A 17,500-nucleotide genomic window follows, 5' to 3' on the forward strand; every position below is an offset into this window, starting at 1 on the left:
ACTTCCTCTGGAATGATCGGGCCAGGTAACACAGCTGTTTCGGTGACGAAAATGGGTTTTTCTACGTGGATAGTTTCAGTGATGGTGAACAACTTCTCGTCAATGAGCTCGCTTTTATGAGTCAGTGTGACGGGGTTCGTGATGGTCACTAGGTCTGTTGTGTACTGGGTATGTTCTATTGGAACCTGCCTGAATTCGGTGACAATCTCAGTGGCGGTGAAATAGACGGGTTGGTCTTGCGTGAGGAATACCGTCTCGGTTATGAAGAGGGGTCTGAAGAAAAATTTGTTCACCGTCTCAGTGTAGGCGTCATAATCAACCTGGAATAATGGGGAAAAGGTTAAGTTTGCTATACTGATGGAAAACCAGAAATGTACCTGTAAAGATGAAGAATCTATAAAACTACTATTGTTAGTTGGTTTTCAGCTGTTAAGTTACTGTGATTGGTTGGTACATTTTAAGCCAACCTTGTGTTAGCATAGGGCTTTTTCCTAAATTAAGGCATGGAAGAGGCCAATGTAAACCAGTTACTATGAAATCCAATCATCTTTAAAACTTAGCTAATTCAGTATATCTAAATCTCAACTTCTTTAACCCCCCCAAAAAAAAATCTTGACCTTTCTGCTGCATCAGTCTGTGGCTACAAACTTAACTATGATACTGAAACTTTACCTGCCTGCAGAATCAGTGTCTATTGCATTCTAACCTTTGTTATGACGTCAACATCTGTGGCATATTCTGTCTCCGTGACGAAAGCAGTATGCTTCTTGTAGATAGTTTCATAAAGGACTTCCGTCACAGGCTGTGGGACAAGCTGGCTACTGACGACTGTCTTGTAGACAGGGACCTAAGGACAGAAAGTGAAGAATCATTTTTTTTATTATTATTATTAAAAACTGGACTCATATTACATGGAACCTGAAGGTGGAAAAGGGAAAATATAAATTATATTTATTTTTAATAATACTTGACTCACATTCATGCCGGACCGAACAAAACTGTAAATTTACTCTATCAGTAACAATGCTGGGCTCCTATTCATGGAGGACCAGAACAGGATCAACCCAAAAACATTAGATTTACTCACTTGTTGGATCTGGGTTTTGAAGTGAGTCTGGTAATGTGTTTGTGGGTAACAGTCCAACCCTCCAAAGCCGCCTCCGCCGCCCCCAGCGTGGCCAGCCGCTAAGTTCTCGATGATCAAGTGACCTTCCGCTGGGGGACCATAACTACCAGAGAGACCAATGCCCTTGTCGCTGGCAGCCGAGCCCACTAGGGCCAGGAAGATGAAGATGGACCTCTTCATTCTGAACAGGGAGTTAAAGAGGCGTTTTCTGAAATGGTTGGAAGGAAGGAATGTCAGCTACACTCGTACTGATTATTCCCTGGTGAGTGTGGATGAAATATGCACGTTCTATTTCTAGGTTCTGTGTCCCCATAATATGGGTTGTTCGTTTCTGAATGTGAATGAAATCGTATTTGTGAGAATTTGTTTCCTTGCTTTGTATAATCACCATTTGCAGATTAATATAAAGAATTAATATACAAATGAGGAATAATGTAAAGTCATAACAAAAAAGTACTAGCAAATCTAATTTAAACTGAGAGAGAAAAAAAAACCCTCATCTCAGAATATTGTTTACATAAAACCCCCAATCACAGATAACCGAAGATCAATAGACTGCGTTTACTATTCAATCAAATCCACTTGAACTCCTTTAACCTTCCCGCATCGGGACCAGCCACATCCCGACCGAGACGAGACTTACCTGCACACACCTCCGACCTCCACGGCGTTTCAGGAACTACTGACCAACCTGCCAGTTCGTCAGGTACGGCAAAGGACGCCGCTAAGTCCACCCTCCTAGTCCCTCTCCCCTTCCAGGCCCCCCTCACCTTACGCCGTGAGAAGCCTCGTCTGGAACCGGGAGTGGGTCTTTCTCCCATCCAGATCTGGAAACCTGTCTCCGCCCTCTAGGGAGTTCTCTCTCTTCCTGCTCGCGCCCTCTCACTTGATTTTTTCTCTGCCTTCTTCTTCTTCTCCTTCTTCTCCTTCTTCTTCTTCTACTTCTTTCTAGCCACATTTCCCACAGTTGGCTATGTCCAGTTCGAACCTACACCCCGCCCCAAACGCCACCGCCCCCCCCTAACCCCCACCCGCAACTCCCTGCGTTCACTTTCGTTCGTGTTGACTTTCGATTCACCCTAGTTTCAAAAGGTTACCTGGTTGACTGGACACAGACGCAATTTTCTCTGGAAGGCGTCTTGATGCTTATTCGAAAGAATCCCGGTGTCTTCAGTTATTTGTTGCCTTGGAATACCTTTCATTGATATATATATATATATATATATATATATATATATATATATATATATATATATATATCTATATATATATATAATATATATATATATCAATGAAAGATATATTCATTCCAATGGCAACACGAAAAGCCTTTTTTTCAAAATAGGCTATCTAAAAGGCACTATGCATTGAAAAGGTCCTGTGAGGAAATGGCTCCCTAAGGTAGAGCTGTACTTGAAGAATGGTTGTGGTTAGACATTATTATGCAAATCATTCCAGCATTTGACACTGAGAGAGAGAGAGAGAGAGAGAGAGAGAGAGAGACTGAGCAATGGTTAATTGACATGCAGACCAGGCTCAAATAACTGAAGGCACCAGGATTCTTACACTTTCAGAAACGTGGAAATATCTTCATGGAAGTTTTCGAAACTATTCTGTTGCCATATTGTTGTCAGTTGTTCATGGGAATGTTGCATGACTAAACAATGCGATGAGGACGCATGTCTATTCTTCTTCGATTTCCAAAAATGAGTTTCAAAATTGCTTTCATTTTTTTTTGCTGTTGTTGCTCGTTTTTCATATATCATAAATCTCTACTTTAATCAGAGAACCTACTCCAGGTATTTTTTAATGAATCATCACTCCGTCACAGGCATATACATTTTTCTTTTTATTCAAAAATCATTATTCTTTGTTTCCCTCATTAAAGAAGAATATTCACAGGCAGCAACATTATCTTTTTGTTGAGAAACAGTAGAAGGAATTACTGAAATTGACCCACGAATGAAAAAACAAGTTAACAATTAATACCTTGGGTAAGGAACTAATTTATTTCATTTTAATTCCATGCTTTGCAAACCTCTTAATAAGCGAGAGTTTGGCAACATCAGTAGATAGATTATTTGAGAACGAATCAAGATATACCTTTAGGGAGTTACCAAAACATATGTATGAATAAGTAATAATTTTATAAATAACTTTCAAAGACGATTTACAAACCTCGCGGTGGGAAGTATTCATGAATGATAAGAGTTGGGAAGGTAATTGATGAAGGCAATGTATTATCCATAAATTCTATTTGACGCTTGAATTTAAAAAAGGAATATATTATTCTTGCTAAACCACCAGAATAGTAAATGGAGTTTTATTTCACTTCTCATAATTTTCGTAGCAAAATCATCTCCCAATTATTTCGATGAAAAGAAATGTTTGAGATTGTCCAATCGTCTAAAACCGGTTTCATATATTGAGGTTTTCTTCACAAATCAAAAATATCAAACGAAAAGTGTTACCTCATGGAAAGCTCACTTTTTCAAAGCTCACTCATGACCTGTTCCTATTATGCAACATTATTCCTTCCCTTGAAGTTAAGCAATAGTCGCCCATGGGATGAATTCGCTGGACAAAATGCAACGTCAGCATGTTTGGATCTTCGCAAATTACCAAGTCAAAAATGTTTCAGAGCTTAAAATCTAATCATTATCGTTACTCGTTCTCAACCATTTCACATTGCAGAACGTTAAATCTTTTCAGGGAATGACGTAGTAATAACCCATCCTTCATTGTAATGGCTGGAGGAAGCGAGTAGACGGCAAATGAATTGATCGTTTCGCCAAAACATAACGGTACAAAAACTGGGAAACCTTTCTTTTGCAAGTGTCATGCCCTGGTCATAAATTAGCAAGAGGAAAGGATGGTTCAATTGTAATTATTACTGGTTTTTCTCGTTCGTTTATTCATGAGACGATGGCATGAGGAGGTTTTCTCTCTCTCTCTCTCTCTCTCTCTCTCTCTCTCTCTCTCTCTCTCTCTCTCTCATGATAATGATAATGATATTTATCGTGATTCATGGCGGCATAATTGAAGACTAACGTAGCGAAATTCAACACGAATATTGATGTTTAAGCACTGTCGTATACAGACAAACAGAGACATGCACAGACAAATACACCCATACATACACACACACAACATACACACACACATACACACACTATGCATTCATGGCCAAAGGTTATATTTACTCATTCTGTATTGCAAGTCCGCAAGAAAAACACTACTTTTATCAACTCAAAATATACGTAAGAATATAAATTAAATTTTTATTAATATGCTTCTCCATAAAATTAAACACCAAAGAAAAGATTATGTTGTAGTTCTTGACAGTTGTTTAACAATAGTCTCAAATGACATACAGGATAAAAAAAAAAAAATCACTAAAAACCACCAAATGTCATTGTACAGTCATCTTCGCACTATTGGCAGTGAAGTTCAAACAATATCAAACGCGAAACACACTATGTTTTACAATATTGCACAAAAACAGGCAAAGAAAAAGTGGTAGAAGAACTTTAGTAAGAAAAGAAACATTTTTATACCGATACTGAAAGCAGTCGAGCGCGAGAGTGATCTGCCATCTAGTGGTGGCTGAAAGAAACATAATGTAAACACGGGTGAGGCCATTGGCAGAAAATACCAAAAGACATTAATCAGCACACGTTTCTTTATTTACTTCTAATTAATTTCATTTGAATATGTAATGCATCTTTGGCTAAGTAGATATATATATATATATATATATATATATATATATATATATATATATATATATATATATATATATATATACTATACATCAGCCCAAATTCGACTAAGTCTATATTTTTTTGGGCAGAAATGCAATGATATTGATATAATGGAATCGTCCAGTGATTGCCAAAGTGCATACTGACGCCATCTATTGGCAGCTAGCAGAATCAGTACCAACCTGTGTTTATAAAGGTGTCTTTAGCTTGATTCTACTTGGTTTTAGGGCACAAATCAGACTGAATATCTTGCCTTAAACTATCATATAACTTATCCATTTCCTTTCATTATCAAATATTTTCGTTATTCCTGGTTTCGTCCACTTTCTATTTCCAGCCTTGAAGGAGGAAGGTCATGAACTGAGTCACGAATCTTTAGAGAAAAAAAAAAAAACGTTTTTTTCCACAGCTGCTGATTTACGGAAGTATTTTTGCTTAATTTTGGTTTCTTTTTAGATTAGTTGTGAAAAATTATTCCCTCTCTCTCTCTTCTCTCTCTCTCTCTCTCTCTCTCTCTCTCTCTCTGAGAAGCATATTGAATTAACGTTGATATATACATATATATATATATATAGATATCTGTGTGTGTGTGTGCGCGCGATTCCATTTGCTGAAGGCACCTGCCAAAATATACATGTACACCTACCTACTTGCCCCCCAAATATGCACCTACTGTGAACTCACCCGGATCTGCCACAAAATAGAAAATAATAAAATAGAAACCTGCTTGAATATCCGATTGTGTTTCCTCCTCTTCTTCTTCTCTGTCCAAGAAACCTGCTTAAACTTTTGCTTTCGTTGTGCTTGCTTTTTTTTTTTTTATTTAATGATATTCCAAGAAGTCGACGTAACAATTGGATGGGTTTTTTTGCTGGGTGAGGGGGATGGGTGGGGCTAAGGTTTAAGGAGGGTTTAATGGGACTGAAGTCTTATTAACATACCGCAAGAATATCGTTTGTAACTTGCATTATGCATGATTGAGTATATTAAGAGCAACATTAAATTACTGCTGAAATTATTATTATTATTATTATTATTATTATTATTATTATTATTATTATTATTATTATTATTATTATTATTATTATTATTATTATTATTATTATTATTACTGACATCAGTCTTCATTATCTTTGTCTATATATTTCTAATATTTATATCAAACCTGTAATTTTCTTTCCTATTTCGAAAAATATTTATGCTTCTTCTCATTTTCCATAAAAATTGTCATTATTATTATTATTATTATTATTATTATTATTATTATTATTATCATTATTATTATTATTATTATTATTATTATTATTATTATTATTATTATTATTATTATTATTATTATTATTATTGACATCAGTCTTCCTTATCTTTATCTATATATTCCTATTACTGATATCAAACCTATCAATTTCTTCCTTATATATAAAAACACTTATTCTATAATTCAGTTCCCATCATTGTTCCTCTATTATTTATTTTTCTCTGAATCATAGGCGTTTTGTTTTCTATATTCAAGCTTCTAAAACCTCTCATTGTAAAATGAAATTCTTCTTGAGAGCACCAAGAATATACTGATTAATGTATTAAGCCTCTTGTTTGACATTCGACTTGTGAACAGGTCTTTCTGAGAGACTGGGTTTGTAAACTTAAAGTCCCTTTTCCCTTTGCAATTAGTTTCTTTTATGGCAAAGCCTTCAAGAAACATATAGAATGGAGAGTGAACAGATTTGTGTGGAAGTTGGTATTAAACAAAAACAAGTTCTAAATGTATACATACGTGTATATATTTATACAAAGAGAGAGAGAGGGAGTTTATTTGTTGCATGACCAGTATTATGCATTGTCTTTTTCACAATGACATACCAGACTAATTTCCTAATACTTGTGGGTGCTTCCTGTGGAAACCTTGAAATCAGAATGTAATTGAATTAAGAAATCCTCCTTACCAATGCATCCATATATATATAATAGATATAATATCATATAGATTATATATATATATATATGTATATTATATATTATGTAATGTGTCCACTTGTACATGTTATATATTAGGGTCACAGACATTATTCAAAGACGTACGAGAGATTCACTCTTTTATTATAGAAACTACACATAGTCAAAATATATCATCGGTCACTACATCAATAACATTCATCCATAATTTAAAGAAAACAAATGTAAGCGTATCTATTTCTTCCAGTGTCTCTTTAAAAGGAAGATTCAAGAGAGCTTAGAAAAATAGACAGATTGATATTGATATAAATTAATGCAGATATTTTCAGAAAGAGTAAAATGTGGAATTATTTGAAAACAAAAGTAGTGAGATAGACATTCAGACTGATATAGATAGATACGTAGAGAGAGAGGAATATAAATTAATCACAATTAGGGAGAAGAGGAGAAAAGGTTTGAGAGAGAGAGAGAGAGAGAGAGAGAGAGAGAGAGAGAGAGAGAGAGAGAGAGAGACTTTCCTTCATAATATATATACTTTTCTATTGAAGAGATAAGTTCATTACGAAGTGAAATAAAAAAATAATAATAACTTGAATGAAATTAACACATTATGCAATATTTCTTTGTGGCAACGAAAGAATGAAAAAAAAAGCTCTTTGTAAGAAATGAACAATACAATACAACATTCATTTGTGGTTGTGACTGATATGTTAACTGATGAGGTAAATCTGGAAGTCTGCAGAGAGTTTCTTGGGTAATAAATTGTTCTTGAAACATTAACTGCTTTCGTGTCAAGTCCTTCACAAGGAACACTTGCCAAAAATGAGACAAAATATATTTATGAATCCTGACCGGTTTCGTCTAATCTGGACATCTTCAGGAGGGTTGGTACATAACCATGTATTTTGCAAAGGTGAAGAAAACCGAAAATATCTCCTTAGGACAGAACTGGTCAGGAATCACAGCTTTTGCTTCTTCTTTTTTCAATTTGCCAAAAATGACACACAAAAAATTTTTGAATCCTGACTGGTTTTGTCTAATTTTGGATATCTTCAGGAGGATTGGTACATAGTTACATAACTGCAAAATTAAAAAGACAAGCTTGAAGGATTTCTCATAAGACAAAACTCGTCAGGAATCACAAGTGTCGAATTTTTCCTTGAGGGACCTTCCACTTGAGCATGACCTGTTTCCTGTCAATTCAGTCATATTGATAATATGCATTAAATACTAGGACTGACTAATTAGCTCGTTTGTATGGAAAACGTGTTTGTAGTTATTTGGCCGAATGAAGAATTAGACTTTTTTCGTTCTGTGAACATAGTAGTTGATTAGTTTGAGTCCTGTTAGAGTAACAAGACTAGTTAGGAAGTGCCTTTTTGATTAGTAATTACTCAGAACATTGTCTCTGTTAAAGGTTAGTTCAAATTAAACCGTGTGGGTCTATGAAGTCATGAGGTGTGTGGCTACCTTAAGTTCGAAATAATTATCACTGAATCTTAGATTTGTGAAAATTCAATCATTCATTTCTTCATGCCTATTCACTAATAAGATGAGCAATTTATCTATGTATATCTTAGTGATATCGTCTGAAGAACAGTTTCTTTGATGTGTAAAACTAATGGGCAACTAATCATTTAGTAATATCCTTTGGCCCCTAGGGCAACGGGCGCAGCCGGGACGACGCCGTAGGAGGTATCGGGCACTTGGGGGCACACCGTGACGTACTGCTGTCTCGTCTGGTAGACTGTCGAGTACTGGGGCACGACCTGTGTCCTGTAGGCTGTAGCGGTCTGGTACTGAGTTTGGGTGACGTACTGAGGCTGGTACTGAATCTCTGTCTGGTATCTGAGCTGAGTCGTGGTGACGTACTGCGTCTGGTACTGAGTTTCGGTGACGAACTGAGATCGGACCTGAGTCTCGGTGCTGTACTTCGTCTGGTAGACCGTTTGCAACTGAGTCTGGTACTGGGTTTGGGTGACGTACTGCTGCTGGTACTCGGTGGTCGTGATGTACTGAGGGATGTACTGCTGCTGGACTGATGTGCGGTACCTCGTCTGGTACAAGGTCTCGTACAGGGTGGTTGGGATGAGCTGGGTCTCGTAGACGGTCGTGTAGACCGGGACCTGGAAGAGATGTTGTTTGTTAAAGACTCCCTACTGGTTTTCTGATCTTAAATTGATATTCTTATGCACTTTCACGGATAGCCAGCCACCTCAGGTGGTATTTTACCTATGGTTAAACCTTAGATGTTTGAACTATGGCTCCTATTCAAGGTATAGTCCAGTGCCTTCGAATTCACTGAGCGACGAAAGACCTTCAAAGATTCCATTACTGAAATTATATTCATTTGCAAATGAATTAGCCCCAGAAGTTGGTATTGAGACTTAATTTTGTAAATACATAATTGTCTCTCATTATAATCAACATGACTACTTATCCTTCATTTTGTAATCATAGAACCTTAAATATATAATACGACTTTTGTCTTCAAAAACATTAGGAATCTCTGGAAAGAGTCAACTGTGGATCCGTCATACCATCCTCATACTGGTCATCCTATACCAGGAGAGATGGGAAATTGAAGCCACATAATGGGTCACTATAGTAAAACCCAGTTCTATTAAAGTAAGTATAATATCTGATCACTTCTTAGAAATAAATTTTTTCATAACTTTCAATTTTAAAGCGAGGTCATACATTTTAATCAAATTTGTGAATTATTCTCTCAATAGAAATATTGTTAAATTATCTCTCATTTACTAATGATAATATTACTCTGTGGCCCAAAGTAAAATTTTAGGACATATACTATATCAGAAATTTTATAAATAAGAGCATTCTTAATTATAATTATTAGAAGCACAATCTGGACGTACAAAAAAATTATAAAAAATATTTTGAAATACCTGTTGAATCTGTGTACGATAAGCAGTGACATATTTGGTCTCAGGGTAGCATTGCGCAGGAGCTGGGGCACCATAGGCTGGTGCTGGGGGGGCACCATAGGCTGGTGCTGGGGGGGCACCATACCCCTGGGATAGAACCAGTCCCACAAGGGATACTAAGACAGCAGCTCGCAGCATCTGGGGATAAGAGGAATTGAGTGAAATGATTCTCCTTTGTCAATTTCGTGGAATATGCAGACAAAATAGATGTTATTCTATTACTTAAGGATACAAATAGATAATAAAAATAGCAGTCAGTTCTATTAAAAAATATTTTATGATATACTAGATATAATATGTGTGTATATATACTTATATTTTTATACTTCAGTAATATAATATAAAATATATATATATATATAGTATATAATATATATATATATATATATATATATATATATATATATATATATATATATATATATATATCTTCTACTTATTCATTCATAACACACATATCTGACTTTGACTTTACACCATCAAACTTCCTGAATAAGAACGGATCGTAAATGAAGATCGGACGAAGACATAGAGAGAGAAGAGAGAGAGAGAGAGAGAGAGAGATTCCCTCTTAGTAACTGTCTCGAACCATTTCACTTTGATGTGACGTAAATATAGTCAGTGGGCAAAACCAAATTGGGTGATGGACTGAGTAAAAGTAAGCATTATTTGGGCGGGTCCACATAATAGGTCCAGGGTTGGGGGTGTTGGTGGGGTGGGGGTGGGGGGGGGGGGGAAGGCCTGTGGGAAATAGGAAGAAGTGATAAAAGAGGGGGGGGGGGGCGGGAGGAGAGGAAAAGAGAAGAAGAAGTTTATAGAATGGCCATAGTAAATCAATCCAGTCTCTTGTGGTGTGTTACGGTTCAGTGGCTCTCTCTCTCTCTTTCTCTCTCTCTCTCTCTCTCTTCTCTCTCTCTCTCTCACCACTTTGAATTATCATTTCTCTCGTTCTCCCTGGCTTATCTCATCTTTTTTTCAGTCTTTCTCCTATTTTTTTGCTTTTCCTGTTCTTTCTACTTCACTAATAAATCTCTCTTTTTTTATCAATTCATCTTTTATTCTCAATATCTCTTATTTTGTATCGGTTCCCCCCCGCCTCTCTCTCTCTCTCTCTCTCTCTCTCTCTCTCTCTCTCTCTCTCTCTCAAAATAAAAGGAAAACATCCCCCACACACACAATATTAAGTAAGTAATATTGTAAAAGAGTTCGCAAGTTAAAAACATTATAAACTTAATTGCCGTATAAAAAGTAAATGCTTAATTACTGTGATTAGCTCCAGAAAACATCCTAATACCATTAGGGCAAGATTTGCGAGAGAGAGAGAGAGAGAGAGAGAGAGAGAGAGAGAGAGAGAGAGAGAGGGTGTTCTATTTCAAACCTCGTCTCGCCGTTCTACCCATAAAGCAAAAACAAAAAACAAAAAGAAAAAAAAAAGAAGAAAAAACTGGGTACGAATCTCAAAACGGGCAAAACTGGTATAACAGTTCCTTTCTCTTTCGGTCAGATACCCACAAAGATTCCACCAATGGGCCCAGAGCCTGGTGCTCTAGGTGTCCAAGTGGATTTTTTTCCCTCTCTCTCTCTCTCTATCTGTTTGCCTGTCTCCTTCTGAAATATGAACCTATAAAAAAAATTCTAGATCAGGTAGCAGTCTCTCTCTCTCTCTCTCTCTCTCTCTCTCTCTCGCAAATCTTGCCTTAATGGCATTATGAGGTTTTCTTTAGCTAATCACTGTAATTAGTTATAAATTAGCTATGAAGTTATTACTTTCATTTTCCTCTTTGCTATTCTACTATTGTTATATTACTTGACTAATATCAGAGGATATTTTCTTTTAATTTCCTTCTGTTGGTGGAATGAATGAAAAAGAAGATAAGATCCGCTCAATAATGTACACATCTTTCCACTGTTCTCATCCAAATACGACGGGAACAATATCCTTTTAAAATATAACTTCTTATATAATAGCTTTATATCTTCCTTTCTCTGTTCCCAAGATAATGATAAAATGACATTTCTCTTCAATTAACTGTTGGTGGAAATTATGTCTATTATACCCTTTGGAGATAGGAAATGATTTTTTTTTTTTTGTGAGAGTTGAATTCGTGAATTGTATGAGATATAGTATTATAAATTGTCTTTATATGTGTGTGTTATTTTATGTATTTTTTCCTAATCAAAAATACATCAGATCCCAATCTTGTTATTCGAATTTTTTTCTTATAAAATTTATTATCATAGTGTTATTATTACTACTCTTGTTTTTATAAAAAGGAATTATTAGAAAAAACAAAGCAGAGTGCATAAGATTCAAAAGGATACTAATTCAGTGCAGATTTCCAACCCTACGTATACGTACATTATAAATCACTAAGACCATCAAAAAAGTTGATATTCAATCACATCTCCATCGGCGAGCAGCATCCTTGAGAATTGATCTCCTTTGAAATACACTAAGGCTGAAAATACCACAAAATAGAGATGATTTTCAACCATAACATCTTAAGAGGCATAGGACGTTCGAAAGCACATTGCCTTCAATTTCCTTAAGGTCGAAAATCCACCAAAATAAATAGGATTCTCGACCAAAAAGATGCTAATATCCGCATAACATCTTCGCCACAGATCTTTCGGCTTGGAGGAAAAAGTGAAATTACTTAATAAACATTAAGGGTCTTTAAGTGTATTGTTTAAAGATACAATGTTGTAAACGACGAGTTACCTATAGCCTTGCTGTTAATGGCCTGGCAATAAGCAAAGGTAGTTGTTAATGCATAACTGAGCTGCGTAATGGATGCGTAATGTTATGTAATTTATTCGATTTACTTTTGTCAACAAGACAGTTCATTGTAAGAGTATAATGATAAATATATATATATATATATATATATATATATATATATATATATATATATATATATATATATATATATATATATATATATATATATATATAAAGATAATATACATTAATTACCTTCACAATGGACCAGGCACAAGGTAGCTCGACGTGTGTCACCCAAAACCCAGACAGGAAGAAGCACTAATATCCTTCTCCTCTCACTTTCAAAAATATGGCGAACGTCCCGTTCGCTAGCGCAAAAAAGCCTCCCTGCGGGGAGACGTGTGAACGCGGCCCAAATTGCCCAAATGAAAGTGCACAGTCACCGGGCTACAACAACAAGTGCATCGAGTCACCTAGATGAACCCGTTCAGGAAGGTGAAAGTGTAACGCTTCGGGATAGGATTTCCGCCTGTTCCGTTATGGAAGCTTTATTGACCTTCGCGGGAAGAAGTCTTGCTTGGGGTAGAAGCCTTCAATCTTCTGTGGTGATGGCTCTTTTTTTTATGTCATGTTTTTATTTTTTTATTTTATTTTCATGTCTTGTCTCTTAGAATGTCTTCAAGAAAATATATATATGGATTTTATAGTGATTTTATTTTACGCTTTTATGACAAGTATATTCATTGTTAGAATATCATTAAGCTGATATAAAAACTATGCATAATATTCATGTTACATGAATATCATGTATATACATTTCTAAAATATATATATATATATATATATATATATATATATATATATATATATATATATATATATATATATATATATGCATATATATATATAATATATATATATATAATAATATATATATATATATATATATATATGTATTTATATTATTTATACTATATATATATAATATATATATATATATATATATATAGGGATTGACATTACAAATTGCGATCTTAAAGTTCAGATTATCTCTCACACATTTGCATGCCAAGCCTCGTCTAAAAACGAAGTTATCTGCCTGCATGTGCTCGCTTCCGCACGAGTGCTCGCTTGCGCGCGCGGGCAGACACACGAAATCACTCCTGAGACCCTCATTTTCAATTCCTTTCACTCAATAACATATCAACCGCCCTAACATTAAGAGAACTTTCGGATCTTGACCATTTCCGAAACTGCTGTCCCTCCGACCTCTCCCTTAAAAGGTCAAAGGTCACTGGACGTAATAAGAGAAAGGGTGAACAGAGAATGAGAAAGGAAAAAAAAAAAAATCAGCCACAAAGGCATTCTAGAAGCATACTTTTCTCTTGATGAAATCGAAAGTGATTGGGCTGAGCCGGCCACTCCTTTAAATTAGCTCAGTCACCCCCACCCTGCCGCTACCACGCATCCCGTTTTTTATACGTAAAGTTCACCTATATTCCTTAATACGCCTTATATAGGTATCTATGGACCAGTTGACATTCACTGGTTTTTTATGGCTGAAAATCTCTCTCTCTCTCTCTCTCTCTCTCTCTCTCTCTCTCTCTCTCTCTCCTATCATTTATTTTGAGCCAAGATTTGAATGAGATAATTATAAAATCTATAGAGACTCAGAAAGTGCAGGCCTATTATTATTATTATTATTATTATTATTATTATTATTATTATTATTATTATTATTATTATTATTATTATTATTATTAATCTGAGGCAATGTGGATAAGATATTCATATTCTTAAATGAATGGATAATAAACTGTCACAAAATAATTACAGAAAAATGTCAAAAGACAAGATCTAGATAATATAAATGTTGAAAGTATAAAGGTTAAAATGGTAGCCAGTTGGCCTTCAACAGCAAGTAGAGATTGGCCTACTATTGCCCCCCAAAAATTGAAAATAAGTCATATTCATAGGCCTGACTAGACTTTCTTTCTCTAGGCCTGGTTTAATCCATGTCTCTCTAGGGACGAGTATTTGAGGTTTGAAAAATCCTTTTCATTGATAAAAAAAAACTACGATGGATAAAATAGTGATAGCTTGGTATGAAAGTGAAAGGGCTTCTTCTAATGATGGTCTAGTTCTCCTCCCAGTTGTATTTAGTTTTTGTAGAACTAGTTTTTTTTTTCAGGGTGATGTATGTTATAGGTTTTTTAACACCTGTTAATGAGTTCTAGCGATGTTAGTCTTCTCGTACAAATTTTTTTTAACACTGACTATTTCATTATTTCAAGTTGGTGCATATTTCAGAAATATTCTATTTCAATCTGCCAAAGCTATCCTCTCTCTCTCTCTCTCTCCTCTCTCTCTCTCTCTCTCTCTCTCCAAGTACCAGGTGCAACAACCATCAGCAAGGAAAACCAGCGCCTATAAATTGTCATTAAGTTGTCAACAGACCTTGGATGTCGCCTGTGAGATTTCAAAAGCCAACAAGAATATTGATTAAAGCCAATCATGTCTCTGGCCACTAAAGTCCTTCGTATTGTTCGTCAAAGGAAACTTAACGATTCTGAAAGTACTTTTGGGGGGAAATTTTGCACAAGTTTGTTTCTAGTTGTTGGTAAGTGATGGGATGATGTTATATTGATTTTGATGTTGTAAGAATCTGAAAGGATTATTGGGCCAAAATACTCGAAACATTGGGATTTTCGTGATTTTTTCATGTAGATCGAAAATCACCAAAATAACCATAATGTGGCCTGGCAAATGTAAGCAATAAATGGAGATCATCAATAGAATATAATAATTGATATTTTACAGTCCTGTCTCAACGTTCAATTCAGCTAGCCTAGCCAAACTCGGCTATTTCATACAGGCTGTTTAAGAAGCAAGAGTCCGTGCTATGAGAGAGACGCTTCTGATTTTTCATTAAAATCTCCTAAAGGAATCAGTTGTTGAATTAATCATTGAAAATGTTTAGTCAAAATAGTTTTAGTTATTTATTTATGCGAATTTCTTTTAATATGATTAGGAAAGGTTTTGGACATTTGTTTTTAATTAAAAAAATATTTTTTGTAATCGAGTTTAAATAACTCATCTTATCTGATCTGTTGGTTTTTACTAAACAACTTTCTTTTAATATAACTTTTTAAAAAGTTAAGATTTTTTTTTTTTTGTCTTTTTAAGGACTCATTTTTAATGACTCACCAACGGCCGAATATTCGAGTCAAGATCCGACGCTAGGGCAATCTGATCATCAAAAATCCTATTGACCGACTCCAACATCCTCCGATTCCTAGAGCCATCCTTAGCTCCGTCGGACGCACAGCAGAACGGTGGTTTCTTGTCCATTCTCAAAGTCGAAAACCACAACAATCCTCCTCCTTCAGACACAGACCCAGACACACTGATTGCTCAAACCCTTAGCAAAACAGTCCAGCAGATCTGTTCCTCAAGTCCAAAAACTGGGCTTCCAGACTTTCACCTGGAAGACTTGACCGTACTTGACCCATTCTCCAAATCCTGACCCAACATCCTTCGATCCTATGTCATTAGTCTTGCCCAGCTGAATCTATCACAGTCGTTCGTATGTCATTACTCTTGTTCAACTGAAGCTGTAAAAAAAGGTCTCTCTGTCTATGGTGAGAGATGATACATGGTATAATTTGAGAGTCTCGTGGTCAAACTGACCTCTCTTCCTGCAATTTTGAGTGAAGAGATGGAGGTCATCTCTGCTCATGAGTCATTCATACACCTGTTTAGATCAGACCAGGTAAACGCCCCTAGTTAAGAGTCATTCTCAAATTTGCGTATAAAAGTCAACACACCTGTCTTGAAATATTTCAATTCTAGCCTCGAATTTCGTGAAATACTTATCAATACTTATTATAATTGACTGGGTATTTATACGCTTACAGACATATGTACTTGAACTTGAAGGTCGCCATATTGAAATTTCTAAATATAGATGGATGCTAATCACAGTTCCTGAGATCCAAAGCGTTTCCTTTTCCTTTTGTCTGTGCACACACACACACACACACATACATACACACACACACACACACATACACACACACACACATACATACATACACACACACACACACACACACACACACATATATGATATATATATATATATATAATATATATATATATATACTTATATATATACTACATATAATATATATACTATATATATATATATATATATATATATATTATATATATGGATATATATATATATATATATATATATATATAATTTTATATATATACATTTATATATAATTATATTTATTTTTATGCACTCTAACTACTTTCCACGAAATTAACTAAAAGTCTCTTAAATTACAATCACATATCTTGCTCTTCAAACTAATTATTCTCTCTCTCTCTCTCTCTCTCTCTCTCTCTCTCTCTCTCTCTCTCTCTCTCTCTCAGCCTAAATTGTAGGGTTGGGCAAATGAAAGGCACCATCGCAATAGCAGGGCGTTGTTTAAGAGCCAAACACTGGTCCTTGTACTTGAGCTATAACGCGAATTTTAATATTAAAAGAAAATAACTTTGATGCAGATCTTTGTGAGCTGTTGTTATTATTGTTGTTGTTATTGTTTTTTATGTGTTATTAATTATAAATAGTTGAAATGTCTGTATGCAAAGTTTGTCATTATTGTAATATTGATATCAATCTCCTTTCACTTTCACTGTGAGATACGATCTGAATGGCTGAATTATTATTATTATTATTATTATTATTATTATTATTATTATTATTATTATTATTATTATTATTATTATTATTATTATTATTATTATTATTATTCCACAATAGACAATGGCTATATGAATAACAGAAAAAGTGTACCAAATCTTAATAGAAATATGTAAAATAATAATGATGACTAGTTTAAAAATCCTGTTGAATGGCAAAAGCTTCTATTTCTCTTTTTTATTATATTATTTTCATCGCGCTGATTAT

General features: G+C 35.0%; 2 protein-coding genes across 2 annotated transcripts in view; both read right to left on the reverse strand.

Moving 5' to 3' along the window:
* LOC135205044 (uncharacterized) overlaps positions 1-1,923 on the reverse strand; it is a 3,258-nt gene extending 1,335 nt beyond the window's left edge. The window contains exons 1-4 of the mRNA XM_064235307.1: positions 1,770-1,923; positions 1,088-1,334; positions 707-847; positions 1-320 (exon numbers count right to left, since the gene is read on the reverse strand). The exon at positions 1-320 is cut by the window's left edge and continues 1,335 nt beyond it. Of these exons, the coding sequence (XP_064091377.1) occupies positions 1-320; positions 707-847; positions 1,088-1,306 (680 nt within the window). The 5' untranslated portion in view covers positions 1,307-1,334; positions 1,770-1,923. The remainder of the gene's footprint in view (positions 321-706; positions 848-1,087; positions 1,335-1,769) is intronic.
* A 5,047-nt stretch (positions 1,924-6,970) lies between these two features.
* LOC135205045 (uncharacterized) lies at positions 6,971-15,931 on the reverse strand. The gene is made up of 3 exons (XM_064235308.1): positions 15,724-15,931; positions 9,753-9,929; positions 6,971-8,969 (listed from the first exon to the last, which is right to left on the reverse strand). Exons 1-3 carry the CDS (start codon positions 15,865-15,867, stop codon positions 8,481-8,483), a joined length of 810 nt encoding a protein of 269 aa, XP_064091378.1. The 5' UTR covers positions 15,868-15,931; the 3' UTR covers positions 6,971-8,480.
* Between the last annotated feature and the right edge of the window lie 1,569 nt (positions 15,932-17,500).

Source organism: Macrobrachium nipponense, chromosome 48, assembly GCF_015104395.2.
Source record: "Macrobrachium nipponense isolate FS-2020 chromosome 48, ASM1510439v2, whole genome shotgun sequence".
Classification (NCBI taxonomy): domain Eukaryota; kingdom Metazoa; phylum Arthropoda; class Malacostraca; order Decapoda; family Palaemonidae; genus Macrobrachium; species Macrobrachium nipponense.